General features: G+C 40.2%; 1 protein-coding gene across 9 annotated transcripts in view; it reads left to right on the forward strand.

Annotated features, from left to right (window-relative positions):
* The window catches only part of CACNB2 (calcium voltage-gated channel auxiliary subunit beta 2), a 424156-nt gene that overhangs the window by 264079 nt on the left and 137604 nt on the right, over positions 1 to 22473 (forward strand). For 7 of the 9 annotated variants that reach the window (XM_017869210.1, XM_017869218.1, XM_017869213.1 and 4 more), the window contains one exon: positions 17378 to 17497. In XM_017869210.1, coding sequence (XP_017724699.1) covers positions 17378 to 17497 — 120 coding nt within the window. Of the gene's footprint in view, positions 1 to 16025; positions 16557 to 17377; positions 17498 to 22473 lie in introns of those variants that run through there. The other 2 variants (XM_017869214.1, XM_017869217.1) reach the window with 1 other exon arrangement.

A 22473-nucleotide genomic window follows, 5' to 3' on the forward strand; every position in this document is an offset into this window, starting at 1 on the left:
AAAAAAAAAAAAAAAAAAAAAAAAAAAAAAAAAAAAAAAAAAAAAAAAAAAAAAAAAAAAAAAAAAAAATCAAGCATTACAAAAAGTCACCCAGTGCAAAGTTAAGTCCCTCCCATCTCTGGCTGCAGGTTCCTCAGTTTTCTTCCCCAAAAGCAACCATGGTGACCAGGTTCTTGGTGTCACACTGGCATTGTGGTTCTCAACCTTGGCTGAACAGTAGAATCACATGCAGAGCTTTGAAAAGAACAGTTGCTGGCTGGGTGCGGTGGCTCATGCCTGTAATGCCAGCATTTTGGGAGGCCAAGGTGGGTGGATCATCTGAGGTCAGGAGTTCGAGACCAGCCTGGCCAACCTGGTGAAACCTCATCTCTACTAAAAATACAAAAAAAAAAATTAGCTGGGCCTGGTGACGGGCACATGTAATCCTAGGTACTTGGGAGGCTGAGGCAGGAGAATCATTTCAACCTGGGAGGCAGAGGTTGCAGTGAGCCGAAATTACGCCACTGCTCTCCAGCCTGGGCAACAGAGGGAGACTCTGTATAAGAAAAAAAAGAAAAAAAAATGAACGATTGCCTTATCCCACTTCCAGAGGCTCTAATTAAATTGCTTTTGAATATGCCATAGAGATTTGTAATACCCCCTGCCCCACTCCTTAGGTTTTAAAAATGTGCAGCTACTTAAATGTTCTAGAGCTAGCCTACGTACTCATAAATGTGTGCATTCTTTAAAATGCACTTACCAAAAAATTAGCTGGGTGTGGTGGCAGGCGCCTCTAATCCCAGCTATAGGGAGGCTGAGGCAGGAGAATTGCTTGAACTCAGGAAGCAGAGCTTGCAGTGAGCCGAGATCGTGACACTGCACTCCAGCCTGGGTGACAAGAGCAAAACTCCATCTCAAAAAAAAAAAAAAGTATTTATTCAAATGACAGCACGACAGTATATTTCTACAAATGATGGCAAAACCTCTCGGATGTTTTTTTTCTTTTCTGGTGCTTTTTTCTTTTTCACCTGTAAAATATATCTTGGAGATTATTTCACATTCGCATGTATAGCTAGAGATAACTTATTTTTTTAAATGTCTGAATGATATGCCATCATATGGATGCAACATAATTTTATCAGTCCCCTACTGATAAGCAGTTACATTATTCAAAGTAATCTGTTAGCACAAATAATGCCATAACAAATAAGCATTCTTATACATACATCCTTATGTACATATTTGTGTATATGTATAAAAGTCCCAGAATCAGAATTAGAATTATGGATCCAAGGTAAGTTTTCAGTTTTCATAAATTCTACCAAATTTTATCCGTAAGGGACAGTGTGTGAGAGGACCACACTAACTGTGCATTCACTTTGTTTGTAATCTTGCCAATAAAAATTAAAGCTAGTGTTGTCTTTGATTTTGCACCATTTTAACATCAGGACTAAACTTAGGCATTTTCCATTAGCTTAAAACCATTTCTTTTTCTGTGACTATCTCTCCCTCCACTGCTTTTTTGGCCTATTTTTCTAGTGGGTTGTTGGTGTTTTTCTTATTGATTATAAGACGTATTAATATATGAAGCCATCAAACTTTTGTCAACAGCATATGATGACGTATTCCGTATATATCGTCAGTATATGAGCAACTTTACTGTTGCTCTTTTATTTATGATTTTTAATCTGATGTAAAATGGATAGCTTTTATGTTTTGGAGTGTTTCAAGTATCAGTTGGTAAAAGAGCTAGGTACTGGAAGCTATTGGAGAACAGAGAATATGTCATCTATATTCTTAGATCCTCAGTGCCCAGCACATGGTAGATATTTGTTGACAGAATGGTTGGATGTAAATGTGATGATGATGAAGGATCATGAAAGTTGATCCCAGATATTCATCCAGAAGAAATTAAGGCAGCAACAGTATTATCGTCATTTAATTCCCTTCATAATTAAATGTTCTAGTATATAATAACAGTGTATAATACTTCTGATACAAACTGGAAGTACTGAGTTTCAGAAGGCAGATCTGGCTGAGTTGTCTCAGATTCGTCTCAGAGCCGTCATCTTGGTCACTAAGCTCTTGCTCCTTAGAAACTCGAAGATCCTCCACCTCTTCCCATTGGTCCTTCTGCCTCAGAATGTTGTTTCCTTACCTGTTTCTATGACTGTTTCCTGCCAGCTGCAAAACACAGCCTAAATATCGATTTCCTTTTAGAAGCTTCTTCTGAGTCCCATCTCCATCTCCCTGCCATCTTCCCTCATAGAGTGCCCCATACCTTTCCTTTATAGTAGTTATCAAAACTGTCATAAAATAATGTTTTGTGTTACGGCCTCTGTGATGTGTCTCCCTCACTTGACTGGGAACCCCAGTCACTTGTTCTTCCCTCATGTCCACTGGGAGTGCTCTGGGATTGGGGAACAGAGGTAAACAAAACAAGCTCCCTGCCCTCCTATGAGTATTACATTCTACTGTATATATGTGCTGGGAAAAGGAGATAATAATAATACTGAGTTGTGCATCATATCCAATGATTGTCATTTAAATGAAGCAGAAAAGCCAGTAGATGCATTTGTGGTTTGGAGTATCTGAGTCTGGTGTGTGAATAGTAGAAGGATCTAGCACATAACATATGCATACACTACCGGGCTGTGAGACTGTGGTCACCCTCGTGCAAGTCAACAGGCAGCTGTCAGCATAGTCACCAAGCCGTTTCTTTCTCTCTCTTTTTTTTTAGAGACAGGCTCTCATTCTGTCACTCAGGCTGGGGTGCAGTGGCACAATCAAGGCTCACTGCAGCCTTCACCTCCCAAACTCAAGTGATCCTCCCACGTCAGCCTCCCAAGTAGCTAGGACTACAAGTGTATGCTACCATGCCGAGCTAATTTTTAAATTTTTTGTACAGACGGGATCTCGTTATGTTGTCCACGTTGGCTCAAACTGCTGAGCTCAAGCAATCCTTCTGCCTTGGCCTCCCAATGTGCTGGGAGTTATAGGCATGAGCCACTGCACCTGGCCCAAGCCATTTCTCATCCTTACCCAAACTGTCTTCTTAGCGAACTGTCAGGCCATTTTTGCCCTGCTTGATGGAAGTTTTGCTATCATTAAAGTCCATTACACCTTCAAATGCAAAATAGAGCAGATAGTTTCATGCAACAAAAGATGCTTTTTCATTTGCAAGACAAAAAATAGGATATAAACTACTTTTGACCAACGATATATGTCCAGTATTTTATTAAATGTTCAGAACATAGTTTAGATTTTCTAACATTAATATTATACATCAGTGGCACATTTGCAGCTAAATAATCTTAAAATTTGCAGCCATTTTAAAACACAGAGGTGAATGAACCAGATTGTCTCTAGTTCTGAAATCACCTCCTGAAGGCGGGTTTGCTGCTTAAGGGATGTATTAACTGTATTAGGTCCCTAGGGTACTTTCCAGTGCTTTATTTCTGAGTACTCCACACCACTGGCATTTTTCCAGACAAATCCCTGATGGTGTAGCCTGTTTTTTTAATATTAAGTCTGTCTGAACCAAAGTCATATCTTTCTGGAAGGTTAGACTTTTGGAACAGTATATTAATATTTTACTACCAAATTACTGAGTCATTTTGGCCTGCTTAAGTACCTAACCTAGTACCAACAAATTATTTAAGCAATCATAGGAGAAAAATCCAGTATTTCAAGTGGACAGTTAAATAATTATTCCTATACATTATACACAGAGAAATTTACTTCATCATCATAAAATTTTATTTCTAAGTACTCTTCTTTTAATTCTTTTCTTACCTGTCATAATTTCCATAGCACCCTTTACTTTGTTCTATTGTTTTTAATGTGCATAAAGAGGCTTTCAGGAGACCTGGTCCTTGCCTCCCTTCCCCATATGTAAACAACTATGAAGGTCAAATCAATCAATTACAGAAAATATGTATGTATAAATCATCTCTTTTGCAACATCAAAAATATTTTCAGAGTACTTTGTGATAAATTTCAGTTGCAATAGGAAGGGCCTTTTATTCACAAACATAGGAACATTACAGAAAAAGAATTTAACTGAACTCCCAACATTTTTTTGAGAAAATGGAATCCAACCCTATCTCTTCTGTTACTGTTTTTTGTTTTTTTTTTGAGATGGGAGTCTCACTCTGTCACCCAGGCTGGATTGCAGTGGCATGATGAGTTCACTGTAGCCTCGAACTCCTGAGCTCAGGCAATCCTCCTGCCTCAGCTTCCCAAGTAGCTAGGACTACAGATGTGTGCCACCGTGCCTGGCTCATTTTTTTAAATTTTTTTGTAGAGACAGGGCCTCCCTATGTTGCACAGGCAGGTCTTGAACACCTGGGCTCATGCGATCCTCCACCTGGCCTCCCAAAGTGCTGGGATTACAGGCATGAGTCACTGTGCCTTGCCTCTGTTATTTGTTTTACATACCTGAATGTATGTATATATAGAAATGATTCCGTTTTGTTTTTGTTGTTGTTTTCTGGTTTTATCAAATATAGTCATCATAAACATTTGCCTGTAATCATCTTTAGTCTTTGTAACTATTTTTAAGGTTAGCTAATAGTCTACTAAATATGTGAACCGTAATTTAAAAATTTTCTTAAACTAGTTCCCAGAAGTGAAATTATTAGCCTAGGTACATCTAAATGCATGTCTAGATACACACAGAAAGTAAATTGTCTTCCCAAAGGGTTGCATGAAAGCCAAAAACTATCAACAAGGTGTGAAAGTATCAATTTAAGTGCGTCTCCCTGACATTGTGAATTGGGACTTTGCAAAGAGCATTGGTTTAATGAGGGAAAATGGTATTGTGTTTAATTTAATGAGGTTGAACACCTTTTCCAGATGCTTATGGCTAAGTGATTTTTTGGTGAATTTTCTATTCATATCCTTTATTTATATCAATTCATCTCTTACTATTTTACTTACTATCAATTAGTGTGCCTTTTATATATGCAAAGGAACTGTTAAACAGTGAAATATTTAAGGACTGAAGCCATATCCCTTTTCACAGGTTTGTAGTTCCCTGGAGAACACATAAGTTAGCTATTCATTCATGTCTGTAGATTGATTGTTCATTGCCACCTGCGAGAACTCACCTTGGAAGGAAAGAGCCCAGATTCACTTGTTTGATTGTTTTGCTGCTCAAGAAAAGGCCTGGCACTTGAACGTACCATCTTTTGATGTGGCGTTTCTTTTTTTGAGACAGAGTCTCACTCCTTCACCCAGGCTCGAGTGCAGTGGCACGATCTTGGCTCACTGCAACCTCCACCTCCTGAGTTCAAGTGATTCTTCTGCCTCAGCCTCCTGAATAGCTGGGACTACAGGCACCCACCACCATGCCCAGCTAATTTTTGTATTTTTAGTAGAGACGGGGTTTCACCATATTGGCCAGGCTGGTCTTGAACTCCTGACCTTGTGATCTACCCGCCTCAGCTTCCCAAAGTGCTGGGATTACAGGTGTGAGACACGGCGCATGGCCAACATGGTCTTTCTTTGGTAGTAGAGAGCCTATTAACATATTCCAGAGTTTTATATGTATTTGCCCAGTTATTCAGTTGCATTCCTTTAAATGATATTACCCAACATTGCTTGAAGACGTATCTTCTCCCTGTACTGGCTTGATTTTTTTAAATATTCTGAATTATTATAGGTTATATGTGTAGTCACATTTTCTGCTGTAAATTTGAACTCTATCTCTATAGGAATGTCAGGGGTAGTGCATAAAAAGTAAATCAACAATCACTCACACAATATGTTATATTTACAATATATTCACAACCATCTGTAAGAAAATTTGCAAGAGCATTCTTTCTAGTAGCTTCAATTTAGTATATTCATTTTACAAATGGGAGAATTAGCCAGGGAATTATTTACATGCCTTGCCTTTGGCTATGCAATGAGTCACTGGTACTTTTAGGATTGGAACTTTAAGTTCCTGGAATGAAGAAGTAGAATTAATGAGAAAAGAAGCTTCACAGAAAATAAGTTGTAATCATATTTTGAAATATAAAGTCTGAGATTCATTGGAAAAGGATGCTAAAGAAATTTCAAGTATAATGACTGTTTTTGGAGTGGCTTTCTTGTTATGGAACATGGTTATTTAATCAACTGGCCTATAGTTGACATTTGCACAAAGTTAATGAAGTTGGCATTTGTGGAGGTTTGTGATAAAACACTGGGGATAGCTTCAAGCTGAAGCCTTTGTTTTATTCTTTATTCAGTATAAATATTTATCATCCATTCATCATGGAAAGTCACATTTCTGTTTGTGTTTTTTAATTAAGGAAGAGACATGAGCACATTTAGGAATGTTTAAGAATGTTTAGGAATGCTAAAAGGGAGTGGGAGAGCTCTCCTGTAGACTGGGAAAGCTTTACAATATAGGATATAAGAAAGAGGTTTTCTCTCTGTCCCTATTCATTCATTCAGCAAATGTTTGCTGAGCGTGCATTCCATGTCTGGCACTCTTCCAGGCACTTGGGATATACGAGTAAGTGAAACATTTAAAAAAATCTGCCCTCATGGGTGTTATATCCTAATCAAGGGAGATATATACTAAACAATATTGTAAGTAAATTATATGTTAGAAGGTAAAAACACTAACAGACTGGGCATGGTGGGTCACACCTGTAATCCCAGCACTTTGGGAGGCCAAGGCATGTGGATCTCTTGAGTCCAGGAGTTCGAGACCAGCCTGGGCAACATGACAAAACTCCATCTCTACAGAAAATACGAAAAATTAGCTGGATATGGTGGTGTGCACCTATAGTCCCAGCTACTCAGGAGGCTGAAGTGGGTGGATCCCTTGAGCTCAGGAGTCAGAGGTTGCAGTGAGCCAAGATTGTGCCACTGCAATCCAGCCTGAGTGACAGAGTAAGACCCTGTCGAAGAAGAAGAAGGTAAAAGCACTATTTTTTTAAAAAGTAGAACAGGGTAAGTGAGACTGGAAATACCACAAGGCAGTGGGGATTATAATTTGAAATGGGATGGTTGCAGAAGACCTCATTGAGAAAGAGACTTTTGAGCAAAGATTTAGAGGAGGTGATAGAGTTAGAAGGGTAGAAATCTAGGGGAGGAGCGTGTCTGGTGCCTCTGAGGAACAACAAGGGGCCCAACAAGGTTATAGCAGAAAGAAGGGAGGGCTAGGTGGCAGGAAGAGGGTGTAGAAATCAGTGGAACAGGAAGTTACTAACAAAGGAGATCGAAGGAACAGCCAAAGGGAAAAGAGAAAGACCAAGAGGCAGTGGTTTCTTGACTTAGAAGGAACAACCAATGGGAAAAGAGAAAGACCAAGAGGGAGTGGTTTCTTGACTTAGAAGGAACAGCCAGTGGGAAAAGAGAAAGACCGAGAGGGAGTGGTTTCTTGACTTAGAAGGAACAACCAGTGGGAAAAGAGAAAGACCAAGAGGGAGTGGTTTCTTGACTTAGAAGGAACAACCAGTGGGAAAAGAGAAAGACCAAGAGGGAGTGGTTTCTTGACTTAGAAGGAACAACCAGTGGGAAAAGAGAAAGACCAAGAGGTAGTGGTTTCTTGACTTAGAAGGAACAACCAGTGGGAAAAGAGAAAGACCAAGAGGGAGTGGTTTCTTGACTTAGAAGGAACAACCAGTGGGAAAAGAGAAAGACCAAGAGGTAGTGGTTTCTTGACTTAGAAGGAACAACCAATGGGAAAAGAGAAAGACCAAGAGGGAGTGGTTTCTTGACTTAGAAGGAACAGCCAATGGGAAAAGAGAAAGACTAAGAGGGAGTGGTTTCTTGGAAGTCAAGTTGAGAAAACGAAGAGAGGACAGGGGATGATCAGTGATGTTAAAGGCTGCTGATTGCTAGAATAAGATGAACACTGAGAATCAGCCATCGATGTAGCCTTAGAGACATCGTTGATAACCTTGAGCAGTTATAGTGGAGTGGTAGGAGGAACAGGAGGAAGCATATTTAAGAGAGAACAGGAAGAGAAGAATTGGAGTAGAGCCAAGTTTTTCTATGCATTTTTTTTTTTTTTTTTTTGAAAAGGAGAGGGGAAATATGGACAAGAACTGGCAGAGAAAATGGAGTCAAGGAAAGGTTTTCTTAGGAAAAGAGAAATAATCACGTGTGCTGATTCGAATGATTCAATAGAAAAAGCCTAAGTGTAGTGACGTCCGTGCGGTTTCTGGAGTACCTGTAGCCAGCATGAATTTCTATACCCAAAATTCCCTACATACAATTTATTCACTCCTTTTCTCCCATTTAATTGAATTTTCTGCAGCGATATATTGAGACAGTTCAACTCTCCGAAGCCACTATTTTTTCTGCTCCCTGCCTACTTATTTTCAATTTCATAACTGATAAGGTAGTTTTTATATAAAAAATTATATTAGCATGAAAAAATTCTTGTCATTGGCTGGACGCGGTGGCTCATGCCTGTAATCCCAGCACTTTGGGAGGCCGAGGCGGGTAGATCACCTGAGGTCAGGAGTTCAAGACCAGCCTGACCAACATGGTGAAACCCCGTCTCTACTAAAAATACAAAACTTAGCCAGGCATGGTGGTGGGCACCTGTAATCCCAACTACTCAGGAGGCTGAGGCAGGAGAATCACTAGAATCCGGGAAGCGGAGGTTGCAGTGAGCTGAGATCATCCAGTGTACTCCAGCCTAGGCAACAGAGTGAGACTACATCTCAAAAAAAAAAAAAAAAAAAAAAATTGTGTCATCTATTATCATCAGTAGATATATATTAAAGGCCTAGAAAATTTTCCCAGCACACACGTATACATACATAGTGTTCTAATTTTTAAAAAAATTATTTAGCCTGTGACTGAAATCCAAAACTCAGGATCAAAATTGCCCCTCTAATTTTAACTTTTTCAAAATGGTTCTTTTGGACAATGTCAAATTTTGCAAATATTGACCAGAGGCTCTTCTATAAACTGTAAACAGCCATCATACCCTCACATTAAGGAATAATTTGGTGGTGACAGTGTTTTGATATGTTCATTTAAAAAAAAAATGAAAGTCACATCTCTGAACTTTTTACCTACTATTAGCACTTTATAATGACTTCAGCTTCAGTACTGAAAACCAGCAACTGTTCCTTTTGAACTGTAAGAAGACGCTTGAATCCTAGCCAGTTTCAGGCAGGATGAGCTGCCGACCAGACTACTGAAGGCCAGCTTGCCAAAGTTCTATTCATTTTCAGCAAAGAGAGAAAAACGTAAATAGCTGATATCTTGCCTTCTATTGTTTTCCGATTCTAATCTACTTTCCCTTGTAGATAAGTAATGAAAAGAATGTTTCATGATGCTGAGATACTCTGAAGTGAGGAAAATTTCAGAGGAGCAGCCAAGTCTTTCCACAAAACAGCATTCTATTAATGAATGTGAAACAGACCCTCGGTGTACTTTCATTGTGCCTTTTTGGAAAGATCAAATTTGAATTTTTTTTTTTCCCAAGTAGGAGTCTCACTCTGTCACCAGGCTGAAGTGCAATGGCAAGATCTTCGGCTTACTGCAACCTCTGCCTTCCAGGTTCAGGCAATTCTTTTGCCTCAGCCTCCCAAGTAGCTGAGATTACAAGCGCGCACCACCACACCTGGCTAATTTTTGTATTTTTAGTAGAGACAGGGTTTCACCCTTTTGGCCAGGCTGGTCTCTTGGCCAGGCTGGTCTCGAACTCCTGACCTGGTGATCGGCCTGCCTCGGCCTCCCAAAGTGCTGGGATTACAGCCATGAGCCACCACGCCTGGCCCAATTTTGAGAATTTATAAAGATGTGTGTGAGACAGCGAGCGAGCGAGCATGCCTAAAGCTTAGCAAAGACATAACTAAGCATTAGGAAACCATCACGATGCCTTTATGATTGTTAGACATGGCTATACCTATGACCAACAAACAGAAAAAAATATATGCTTTTGATTAACAAAAACATCAGATGCATGTAGGAATTTGTCCTAGCTTTTCTTTTTATGAGCTGATGCATGCATGGCACTTGAATTTTGACTGCTAAAGGTTTACTCCTAACTCTATGGATCCAATTTGTTATATTCATTTTACAAAGGGAGGAATTAGCCAGGGAGTTATTTATATGATTTGCATTTGGCTACGCAGTGAGTCCCCTGTTCGCAGCCTTGCTCAGGTAGCTTCTCTATGTCTCTCAGTTTTCTCATCAGTAAAAATGAAGATAATTGAAATTACATTAGGTAATACTGGCGAATCAGCACACTGCCTGACACAGTGTAAGCATTTATGAAATATTTACAATTATCATTAATAAGATGTATTAATATGTGCATAGCCTGATCTTAATTGATTACCCTAATTATAGGCATAATATAGAACAATCTTCAAAACACACTCTTTTAGCCTATAAGTAATTGTGCTGGACTGAGAAGGAAGAAAATACAAGACCTCTGTTTACCTTCTCAGGAGACATCATGTTTCCAGTAATGTGGAGTTCGCTAGCAATAACTTAAATGTAACTCCAAATTAAGGAACTCAAACACGCTGCAGGAGTTTTTCTGGGAGGGAATCCATGTCAGTGGAGTCTCACATGTGTATTCCAGGAGTACCTGAGTATATATCACATGTAGAGGGAGAGAAAAAGAGAAGAGAGAGAGAGAGAGACTGAGCAAGTTTAAATAAATCCTCCTAAAAATTAATGTTAGCATGTTAGATACACTGACTTCTTTTCAATTCCTCAGACATGCAAGCATTTCTTGTACACAAGGCCTTCGCATATGCTGTTCTTTCTGCCTGGACATCCCTCTTCTCAGTGCGTTGCAGGGCTGACTTTTTTCTTTCATCATTTAGATTTCAGCTTAGTGTCATCTCAGATTGTCATCTCATTACTCTAACTAAAATACCATCCCTCCCACCATCATTTTATTATCTCAGCTTTTTTCTTGTCTCTCATAGCCATTATTTTTCTGCTGCCTTTTTTAAGAAATCAGTCTCCTTCACTGAGATATTAAGTTTCATGACAGAAAGCTTTCGTCTTTTTTACAGTCCTGTTTTCAGTATTTAGCTTACAGTTACAGCAGGGTTTCCAAGTAATAAGTACTCAATAATCGCATGTGGTTTGGGGAGTTGTTAAATAAAATTTAATCTCTTCATTAGTACATCCTGTAGCTATATGTTTATAAATTTTCATAGTGTCTTGAGAAAATTGAAACTGACGTTTTGGTTTTTACAGGACCGTAAAAGTATCACACAGGGATGACCCTGCAGCCAGGTATTGCTGTCACCTCTGTTACTGTTTTGACACTCAGCTAAATGATAGGTCAATTGCATTTGAAATTCTCATCATCATATGAATTTGAGTAATAATTACGTGACAATTTGCAAACTAAGGTATACAATGTTTATGCAACTGTACCTCATCTTGGATTTTTCAATGTTTAGAGTCAGGATCTCTCCTCAGCACATAGTTGATGATTGTATTGTTACTATTTTGAGACAGGGTCTCCCTCTGTCCCCCATGCTGGAGTACTGGTGTTGCAATCTCTGCTCACTACAGCCTCTGCCTCCTAGGTTCAAGCCATTCTCCTGCCTCAGCCTCCCAAGTAGCTGGGACCGCAGGCGCCTGCCACCATGCCTAGCTAATTTTTGTATTTTTAGTAGAGATGGGGTTTCACCATATTGCCCATCTGGTCTTGAACTCCTGACCTCAAGTGATCTGCCCGCCTCTGCCTCCCAAAGTGCTGAGATTACAGGCATGAGCCAGCATGCAGCCCATAGTTTATGATTTTATTTATGAAGAAACCAGTAAAGCAGAGAATAGCAATTCAGATTTCTTACATCTAAATTGCACCAGAGAACAGAAGTTGATTCTAAACTGTGAAAAGAGATGACAACACCATGAAAAATGAAAGAATTATCTCCCTCCCCCCACAGACAATACAAGATAGAACCCTTTCCCCTTGGTCCTGGCCCTCTGAAGTCTATCCCATTTTGATTGATTGATTGATTGATTGAGATGGAGTCTCGCTCTGTCGCCAGGCTAGAGTGCAGTGGCACAGTCAGCTCACTGCAACCTCTACCTCCTGGGTTCAAGCGATTCTCCTGCCTCAGCCTCCTGAGTAGCTGGGATTACAGGCATGTGACACCACGCCTGGCTAATTTTTGTATTTTTAGTAGAGACAGGGTTTCACCATGTTGGTCAGGCTGGTCTCGAACTCCTGACCTCAAGTTATCCACCCACCTCGGCTTTCCAAAGTACCGGGATTACAGGCATGAGCCACCATGCCTGGCCCCATTTTGCTTTATTTGAAAAGATGTGGGCCTGACCAGTAGGCAATGAATTTGCCATTGGGTCAGCATCATCCTATGCATGAGGAGGGGGTCTAAAATCTTGAGGATTTTGATGAGTTACAGCTTTGTCTAGAATCAGACTGGCTTTTGGATACATAAAAAGTTGATTTTGCTCAAGAACGTGGCTTTAAGGCTTCATATAAAGATTTCCTACAGCAGGAGAAGACACAGACACAATTTAGGATCCAAGATGCCGCTGTGAAATAGGCTTACAACTCTTATCTTTGGGCTTTAAAAGAGAAAAATACAAGAATGCTCCAAAATACTGATGGTGAAAATATAGATGACTGTGAAACAGCAGAATACAGCATCAAAACAGCAAACTACATAAATTTTTTAAAGTATTAAAGAGGGCCGGGCGCGGTGGCTCAAGCCTGTAATCCCAGCACTTTGGGAGGCCGAGACAGGCGGATCACGAGGTCAGGAGGTCGAGACCATCCTGGCTAACACGGTGAAACCCCGTCTCTACTAAAATACAAAACTAGCCGGGCGAGGTGGCGGGCGCCTGTAGTCCCAGCTACTTGGGAGGCTGAGGCAGGAGAATGGCATAAACCCGGAAGGCGGAGCTTACAGGGAGCTGAGATCTGGCCACCGCACTCCAGTCTGGGCGACAGAGCGAGACTCCGTCTCAAAAAAAAAAAAAAAGGTATTAAAGAAAAAGGGTGGCCAGGCGTAGTGGCTCCAGCCAGTCATCCCAGCACTTTGGGAGGCCAAAGTGGACAGAGCACCTGAGATTGGGAGTTCAAGACCAGACTGGCCAACATGGCAAAACCGTGTCTCTACTGAAAATACAAAAATTAGCCAGGCGTGGTGTCACACTCCTGTAATTTCAGCTACTCGGGAGGCTGAGGCAGGAGAATCACATGAACCCAGGAGGCAGAGGTTACAGTGAGCCGAGATTGAGCCACTGCACTCCAGCCTGGGCAACAGAGTGAGACTATCTCAAAAAAAAAAAAAGAAAAGAAAAGAAAAAAAGGGTGATGCTTTCTTGTGTGAACGTTAGACATAAAAGTGGAAAAAGAAACTGAAGAGTAGATAAAAGCATAAATTAATCCAATGATATGGAATTTTCCTATGAGCAATGAACCCACAAAGTGAGAGCTCTGAGGGTAAAAGGTGATGATCCTGGGAGGAACTATCAGTACATAGTAGTACAAGTTACACTTTTGGAAATGTCCAAATAGAAATGCAGGTATTAAGATGTAGAAAAGGAACTCTGGGTAGCTGAAATGTGATGCACCGGCAAGGACAAACACTGCAAAAGACCGGCTAATCACGTTGTAAGAGCCGTAGAGATCAAGGGTACATCTTGTAATGAACCTATTCCGGAGTTATGGAAATGACCGCCAGCTGTTCCCGACTGAAGACGACTTGAGGCACGATGACCCAGAAAGTCCATATGGTTCCAAAGGCAAAAGCTTAATTAGATATATCACTTCTAACTGCATAAATCCACACTCCCAGAAGAAAGGAGATTAACTATAAGGCATATGTCAGGAGGGTGACTTTCAAACATGCAACAGCTCCGGAGACTGCAACTTGCTACTATTTGACTGTGGCTGTCTTTGTATGGGAGACTTTCAGGGGATGGTTATTTGTGTCTCTTTCAATGCTGGGTGCATATAACTTCTATAACGAAAAATATTTTGAGGCCGGGTGAGGTGGCTCACACCTGTAATCGCAACACGTTGGGAGGCTGAGCGGGGAGGATTGCTTGAGCCCAAGAGTTTGAGACCAGTCGGCCTGGGCAACATAGACCCATCTCTACAAAAAATAATTTAAAAATTAGCTAGGAATGGGAGCACGTGCCTATATTCCCAGCCGCTTGGGAGCCTGAAGTGGGAGGATCACTTTTGCCAAGGAGGTCAAGGCTGCAGTGAGCCATGATTGCACCACTGCATTCTATCAAGCCTGGGTGACAGTGAGACCTTGTTGTCCAAAAAAAAAAAAAAAAAAAAAACCTGTGTGTGAAAGTATGTACTATCAGAAATACAAGGAATGAAAGTAATCCGGCTCTTTCTATGCTTCTGTGAACTACTCTAAAGATCAATTGATAGTCACATCCTGTATTATAAAATAGTCAAGGCATTGCCAAAAGTCATTGAAGAGATTTTTGTTTTTAACTGCTATTTAAACCTGGAAACAGGTCTCAAAGTGACTATGCAATGTAAAAGCTGCATCTGAATATTAGCAAAGGACTTTTTATATCTTATTATATTTAAAAGGGAATGAGCCCGCACAAAATTATGTGTGGGTGTTATGCGGCCCTCTCTTTATGTACTTCCTGTCATTCCTGGGCTCCTACTGATAGAAGCTTCGTCTTTTCATTGAGGTGTGACGTGAACCTATAGTGGGGTGATTGGCTGTAACATGGCAAGACTGGTGACAGTGGGAACAGGGGCCCCCTTATAATTATGCTTCCTGGTAATTTTCTACTGTGCTACTATTACTGTAAGAAGTCCTCTAGGAGGATCAGGAGTCCCCTACCAGGTGTGTCTGTGTTGACACACTAATTGCTCCTTTGTAAATTTACCCGCCACGCATTTTACATTCACCTCATAGCAATAGGTGATCTATTAATTTACGTCAAGATACCAAAATGGAGGTACAATTAATCACTCACTTTCATTCTGAAACCCCTATTCTATGTGTTTTCTAGCATTTGGCTCTTGAAGATTATATTAGTGCAGAGTGCCGGGGGGGAGGGAGGAAGACTTTTTGAGATGGGGGGGGGGTCTCTCTATGTTGCCCAGGCTGGTCTCGAACTCATGGGCTCAAGCAGTCCTCCCACTTCGGCCTCCCAAAGTGCTAGGGTTACAGTCATGAGCCGTTGCACCCAGCCGTGGTTCTTAAGTATTCTTAAGAACACTTTTTTTTTCATTTTTATTTGTACAAAATATTCTCCCACCACCCTCAAACAAATGCAGTTTAGACTACAGTGATAGCATTTTAGACTACAGTGATAGCAAATCTCAAGAAAACAAAGTGTGTATTTCTTCATAAGTAAACTTTGAAAATGTAATTTCATTCGTACAGGAAATTAATAACTTTAGTGTCTTTCCTTCTTCAGCTTCACTCCCCTCATCTACAAGCAGAGTTGGGACTCAATTTTTCTGTGAATTTTAACTCCAACTAATAAATTAACCAAGCTTTGAAATTTCTTTGTAAGTATGGTTATAACAATTCACATTGCTGTTTATGCCAGTGGCTTTATTTCAAATGGTAGTTTCTCATTTGGAGAAGCAGTTCGAAGTCATTTTAAGCTCCGTTAAACTCATTGCTTTATAGAGCTGTGATTACTTTCATGTCCTAATTAAATGGCCACGTCTCTCTCTCGCATCTTGTTTGGAAAGTCGCAAGCAATAAAGAACTGTGTTATATTATGACTGATGAGCATTATTTGATTTTTGCTATGCAATATTGCATATGATATTTACTACCTGTGAACCTGCTTTCGGCATAAGACACAGTTTCTGGAGCAGGTAATGGAAAGGGATTATTAAAGGAAACGATCTCATGCTTTGTTTTTGAGAGAAGGTTTCATCTGAAACAGAAGCAGACACACATACCACGAGCCCGGTTACTATAGAACCGAAGAGACCTTTCCAGCTGTTTACACTTCGGATGTAAAATGGCAATTTGACATAGACTAACAGTGTGATGTGAGCATCTGCGTAAAAAGGCGACATATGGAGCATGCCCAGTGTGGGAGTGCGTCCTCCTCCCTCCGCCTCCCCCCTTCCCCTCGAGATCTCCAAAGATAAGGCTTGAACTTTGCACTTGCAAATGTCACTGCATACGTTTTTGCACTAGTTTTTTTTTTTTTTTTTTCCTGCGATTCTTTTACAACTAATTTCCTTTAACAAATTGAGCGCAGGGAAGAGAATGTTTAGGGTTATGAGATGCATTAAGTTTAGAACGAGTTGATGCCCGGCTTCTGAATGCACTTGAAGTCTTCTTTATTTTTAAAGCAATATAAAGCACTCGAGTGTGTGTTTTCAGCCCCTCCTGGAATGGGAAAATAAGAATTTCCCTGCATGGGAGTCCTCTGGGGCAGGGAGTGAAAGCCCCGGAGGCAGAAAGGGACGGAGAAGAGGGGCTTGCCCGGAGCATGGATAGGAAAGGAGCTGGGGTTCTCCCGGGCTCAGCGCGCACTGAGAACCTGTGCCCGGGGCTGCAGCTGCGGACGATAAAGGCGCTGTCTGGCTCATGAAGGCCACCTGGATCAGGCTTCTGAAAAGAGCCAAGGGAGGAAGGCTGAAGAATTCTGATATCTGTGTAAGCGCAAGGGCTGTCGTTTGGGGGGAGAGGTTATTTTGTTCTGCTTTTCTGTTGTTGCAGTGAGTGCAGGTAGAGAGGGTGGTTTGATTTGGTTAATCGGATCAAGATTGCAAGAGAGGGAAGCTAGGGAGATTCCTGTCATTTTTTGAGGTCCTTTCCCTGCGTTATGATTAATTGCCAGATGAGCTATCCCAGGCAGGTGTTTTCTGTAGACGGCTTTTTATTAAATCTAGGTAAAGGTATTTTAAAATGTGTTGCTGGAAGATGGAGTGAAGTTAGCTGCTAGTGTCTTACAGTTTTATTAGAGAAAACAGCAGGTGTATAAAAGGTAAACAAGGATTCTTCAGATTAAAGTGGGAATCATGTCATGGTAGTGACATTTGGGAGAGTTCAAGTTGATAACTCAGACTTTCTTTCATGTTTTTGTTAGGCTTAATGTCTTTCTAGTTTTAAATACCTGCTTTAGCATGTAGATTGTTCTTGAAGCTATCCTTGAAACCCATCGTTGTCCTTCAGTTCTGCACTGCACCATCAAGCTGTTTAATTATAAAAGCAACTTGTTCTGGCTTCCAGGAAGGGTGGTTTTTTGGAATATAAAGCTTGGGAAGGAATGGCAACTCAGTAGACACAACTATTCTATTGAATGTCTGCAAATCAGAGTATGGTTTTCTAGATAGGTTGCTGCAAAATGAATTATTTTCCCCTCTTTTCAGGAACGTATAGAACAAGCCGGGAAGCTAGCTGCTGTGTCGATGAGACTTTTCCAATGCAAACATCATAGATTGAATCTACTTTAAAATGTACATTTTCCTCTCCAGGGTTCGGCAGACTCCTACACTAGCCGTCCATCCGATTCCGATGTGTCTCTGGAGGAGGACCGGGAAGCAGTGCGCAGAGAAGCGGAGCGGCAGGCCCAGGCACAGTTGGAAAAAGCTAAGGTAAAATCGTTTCCTTCCTGCCAAGATCTTTCTTTGCAAGTTGTGCTGTGCCCCTGATAGACCACCTGTGGAAGTTTCCCCTAAAGCTTGTTTGATCTATTAGAGCATTTCATTGTCGGGTTTTAGAAAGGTACAAGAAATGGAGCCTAGTTTCTTCCCTTAGTAGAAAAAGGAAGTGTGGTGTATAAGACTGGTCTTCTATGTTGTTTTATAATCCAAGCAACTCGTTTCTGTGGGTGGATGGCTTATTTGGACACATACAAAAGGATCCCTGAATGTGCAAAGAGGAAAAATGGCACCTAATATCAACACATTTTACTTCATTTCCCCAGTAAACGATATCTCTGTTAAGAAAAAAAAAACAGACTGACTTCAAGCTATTGTTTATTTTCTTAGACTTGAACAGTTTTTCCCCTGAATTTTACTTCATAGGTGTTTTATATTAGTATCCTCTTTCAAAATCGTTTACCTTATGCTTTTCAAAGAGCAACAGAGGATTCTATTGATTTTTAGAAGTTTCTTCTCTTAGAACATGTTCTTCTCCAGGATAAAGTGTGTATATATGGAGGGGAGACTGCAAAGCAGCTATGAAATAGATAGTTCCAGGATTTATCTCAGGTCGTGTCTCATTTAACTCATTGCAACGATTTGAATTCTTTTTCCCATGCTGTCCTTGGAATAGTGGCGATTTCTAAGGCATAGATTGTTCGAGTTGAAGGTAGCTTGGATTTTGGGATACTCAGTCGCTTCCCAGTGAACCTATTTTAACATGGTTGTTGATTTTCCTTTGAAAACTTGTTTTGAAAAGGCTAAGTGCCTTGTTGATCGTGCTAGAAATACCAGGATAGCATTTCTGCTGGCTGCTTCATCTCTGAGATGAGTAAAATCTATGTGTGTTGCTATGGGAATTGTGGTTAGGAGATTCTGGTTTGAATGCATGGACAGCCCTTATGTAATACATTATTCATGACCTCTAGCGCAGCTGCCATCGTAGTCTACTGAGGAACTGCCAGGAGACCTTGACTTCTAAAAAGCAGTACCTCTGTATATCAGAATGATGTTCTTACCTCAACTGGCAGGGAAATTTTCTCCAGGACTGACAGTCTTCTCTGAAAGGCAGTTCATAAATAGCAGATGCAGGGAGGGTTTTGTATGGTGGAAACTGGTAAAACTGGATGTGGCCCAGTTGCCATCAATGAATCTGCTCTACCAATGTTAGCCACTTAGAACATTGTGAAGTTGAAATGAAATAATGAAGAACATTAAATAATGTATGACAGTCGCCACTGTGGTTAATATAGGTTGCAGCTGAGAGTCTGAATTCTATATTCTATATTTTGCATTGTGTGTAAAGAAAAGTAAGAAAAAACTACAATTTGTATTCTGAAAATAAGATTGTTCTATTTGTGGCTAATTTATTCATGTAAGTTTCACATACCAAAATTGAACAGTTTCTTGGGCTCATGTCCCATCATGATACAGCCCAATAGACTGTAGGTTTGGTTCTCAATTGTTATCTAATTGGGGCATTTTTGTTCCTGACTCTGTGGCTACGTCATGAGTTAAATGACACTGCTGCAAAGACCTTTTAAAATATCTTTCAACCAAGCATGGATCGAAATGTTGCTCCTAAATCAAACCAGGGTCATGTTACTTGTCCTACTGCCTAAAAAGTTGATAGTTAGGAATGATGTAGAAGACAAAAGAAAATGAAGAGACTTTAAAACAGAGGCAAAATAATTGAAAAACTATTTCCTGTGTTTAATGACAGATACTTTATTTAATGGGTGAGATGGGAATGGTTAATGGGTACCAAAAAAAAAAAAAGTAGAAAGAATGAATAAAACCTATATGACAGCCCAATAGGGTGACTAAAGTCAATAATAACTTAATTGTATATTTTTAAATAATGTAATTGGACTGTTTGTAGCTCACAGGATAAATGCTTCAGGGGATGGATACCACATTCTCCATGGTATGCTTATTTCATATTGCATGCCTGTATCAAACCATCTCATGTACCTCATAAATATATACATCTGTGTACCCACAAAAATTTTTTTAAATAGTTTATATTTTTTCTTTAAAATTAGGTCAATATCTTAAACCTTTGATGTATTCAAATGAGATACACGAGGGTAAGTGAGAATTTAAATGTGTCTGAAAAATACAAAGATGAGGATTGAATTTTCCTTTATATTAAAATCATGATTTGGTAGGTCTGGTTTATTAATCCCAATATCCTTGAAGACATAATGCAAAATAGGCGTTGTAGAGGGCTAGTTCCCTCTATAAATTTTATTTTATCTATAAAATAGCCTCATTCTTTGCCAAAATATCATTGTGCCTTTATGAAACCTTCAAAATGAAGCCTTAAAGTTTAAAAACATAATAATTCATGCTATTTAAATAGTTAAAAACACTTTGCACAGCCATTTTGGAAGAATCAGACATTTTCTACATTTACTTTGTAACCATCAAAGCATCTCTCAAACAGAAAGACTTTACAAGTCAGTGCTTTTACTCACCTTACAGATCACATGTAATAAATAAGTCTGTGCAGATGACCTTAGCAGTGCTTTCAGACCCTGGTCCTGTATAAATACACACACATTATCCACTAATTGCCTAATAATACCTCTATGAAAGAACGTGATTGGCAAGAAGTGAGACTAGAGATACTGTCTTTTAAAATTTAAGTGACCTACAAAAGGTTATATAACAAAGTACTCTATGCTGTCAATAAACCTAATACTCTCCACTAGCACTTTGTTAAGGCTTTTCTTAACGACTAAACTCTGCAGTGAACAGATTAGATGTTAATTTTGAGGCCAATACATACCAGCTGACATGACATTGTTTTTTAACGTGGTGTTTTCTGGTTCCCAATGTGTGCTTTGAAATTGTGCAGTTATGGCATACTTTGCAAATCCTGGTTGTTTCAGTTTGTGCTATCTGATATTACCTTAAAGACAAGTCATATATGAATCTAATTTATTCCCACGTTGTTCTTCTCTTTGAAAACAACTTGATTGAGATATAATTCACCCATTTGAAGTGTGTAATTCAATGGTTTTTAGTATGTTCAGAGGTGTTCAACCATCACTATAGTCAGTTGTAGACCACTCTCACTGCCCCGTAAATTCCAAGCCTGTCAGCAGTCACTCTCCATTCTCCCCAACCACCCCCCGTCCCCAGGCCTAGAACCACTATTCAGTGTTTGTCTCTACAGATTCGTCTATTGTGGATATTGCATATAAATGGAATCTTACAATAGGTGGTCTTTTGTGAGTGGCGGCTTTTGGACATCTCAGTTGTTTCCACCGTTTAGGTATTGTGCATAATGCTAGTATGAACATTCCTGTGTATATTTTTTGTGTGTGTGGGCATATGTTTTCATTTCACATATGTATGTACTTTGGAGTGAAATTGCTGGGTCACCTGATCATCTCTTTTTAATTGAAATAATAATTTTCCTCTTTTGTCCTTTAATTCTCAAAAAATGCTGCCTTCTGCCCTATATGCAGAAACTCTGAGTTGGGAAATCTGGATGTAGAAGGAATTGAAGCAGAGATAAGATAGATTCAGCCAGGCACGATGGCTCATGCCTGTAATCCCAGCACTTTGGGAGGCCGAGGCAAGTGGATCACCTGAGGTCAGGAGTTTGAGACCAGCTTGGGCAACATGGTGAAACCCCATCTCTACTAAAAATATAAAAATTAGCTGGGTTTGGTGGCACGTGCCTGTAGTCCCAGCTACTTGGGAGGCTGAGGCAGGAGAATCACTTGACACTGGGAGGGAGAGGTTGCAGTGAGCTGAGATCTCTTGCTCTCACATGGGCAACCGAGCAAGACTCTGTCAAAAACAAACAAAAAAAAAAAAACAAAAAAAAAGCAATGATGGACTCAATGTGATCTTCTTAGCGGAGTAGAATAACCTTCAATCTTGAGTCCATTGTTCTTGTATCATTGAGTATCTCCTATATTAAAGAAAATGTTAGACCCAGTTGGTGAGTAGGAGGGACTGCAAGGCCAGAGCCACAAAGAAGAAATAAGCAGGTCTTTTGCATGTGAGAAGCTTCCATTGTTTCAGGAGAAAGTCGTGGTCCTAAAAGGTAGAATACAATACCTTGTGGGGAAGGGAGGATTAGAGAGGTCTGTGAGCACCCAGGTTTAGACTGCATCCTACTGGCAGGAACAGAAAATCCTTCTTTGAGGAGGTGGTGGCTTAAAAGTAGACCTCACAGTAGGGGCTCGTGTTCTGTTAGGAACCAGGCGACACAGCAGGAGGTGAACAGCAGCATCCAGAAAGGAAGCTTCATCTATATTTACAGCCACTCCCCACTGCTCACATAACCACCTGAGCTCCACCTCCTGTCAGATCAATGGCAGCGTTAGATTCTCATAGGAGCGCAAACCCTTTTGTGAGCTGTGCATGAGAGGGATCGAGGTTGCGCACTCCTTATGAGAATCTAATGCCTGATGATCTGTCACTGTTTCCCATTGCCCCCAAATGGGACCATCTAGTTGCAGGAAAACAAACTCAGGGTCCCACGGATTCTACTTGATGGTGAGTTGTAGAATTGTTTCATTATATTTTACAATGTAATAATAACAGCAGTAAAATGCACAATCAGTGTAATGTGCTTGACCCATCCCCGGACCCCAGTCCATGGAAAAACTGTTTTCCTTGGTGCTAAAAAGGTGGAGGAATGCTGCCTTACAGGATGGAGAGATGAAGTTTAGCTCTTGAAGTACAAAGGGGGAAATAAAGAAGAGAGAAATGCCTCCCAGGCCCTGGAATACAATGTATACAACGGTCAGTGTAAGTAAAGGTTCCACGGCAAGAAAACATAGAACCTTCCAGAGAAAGGTTAGTTTCTTGAGAAAATGTCTTTATTCTACCTTCACATTTCATTAACAAATTGGCTGGTTATAGTATTCAAGAATGAAAACATTTTCTTCAGATTTGTGAAG

Source organism: Rhinopithecus bieti, unplaced genomic scaffold (assembly GCF_001698545.2).
Source record: "Rhinopithecus bieti isolate Rb0 unplaced genomic scaffold, ASM169854v2 scaffold_3043, whole genome shotgun sequence".
NCBI lineage: Eukaryota > Metazoa > Chordata > Mammalia > Primates > Cercopithecidae > Rhinopithecus > Rhinopithecus bieti.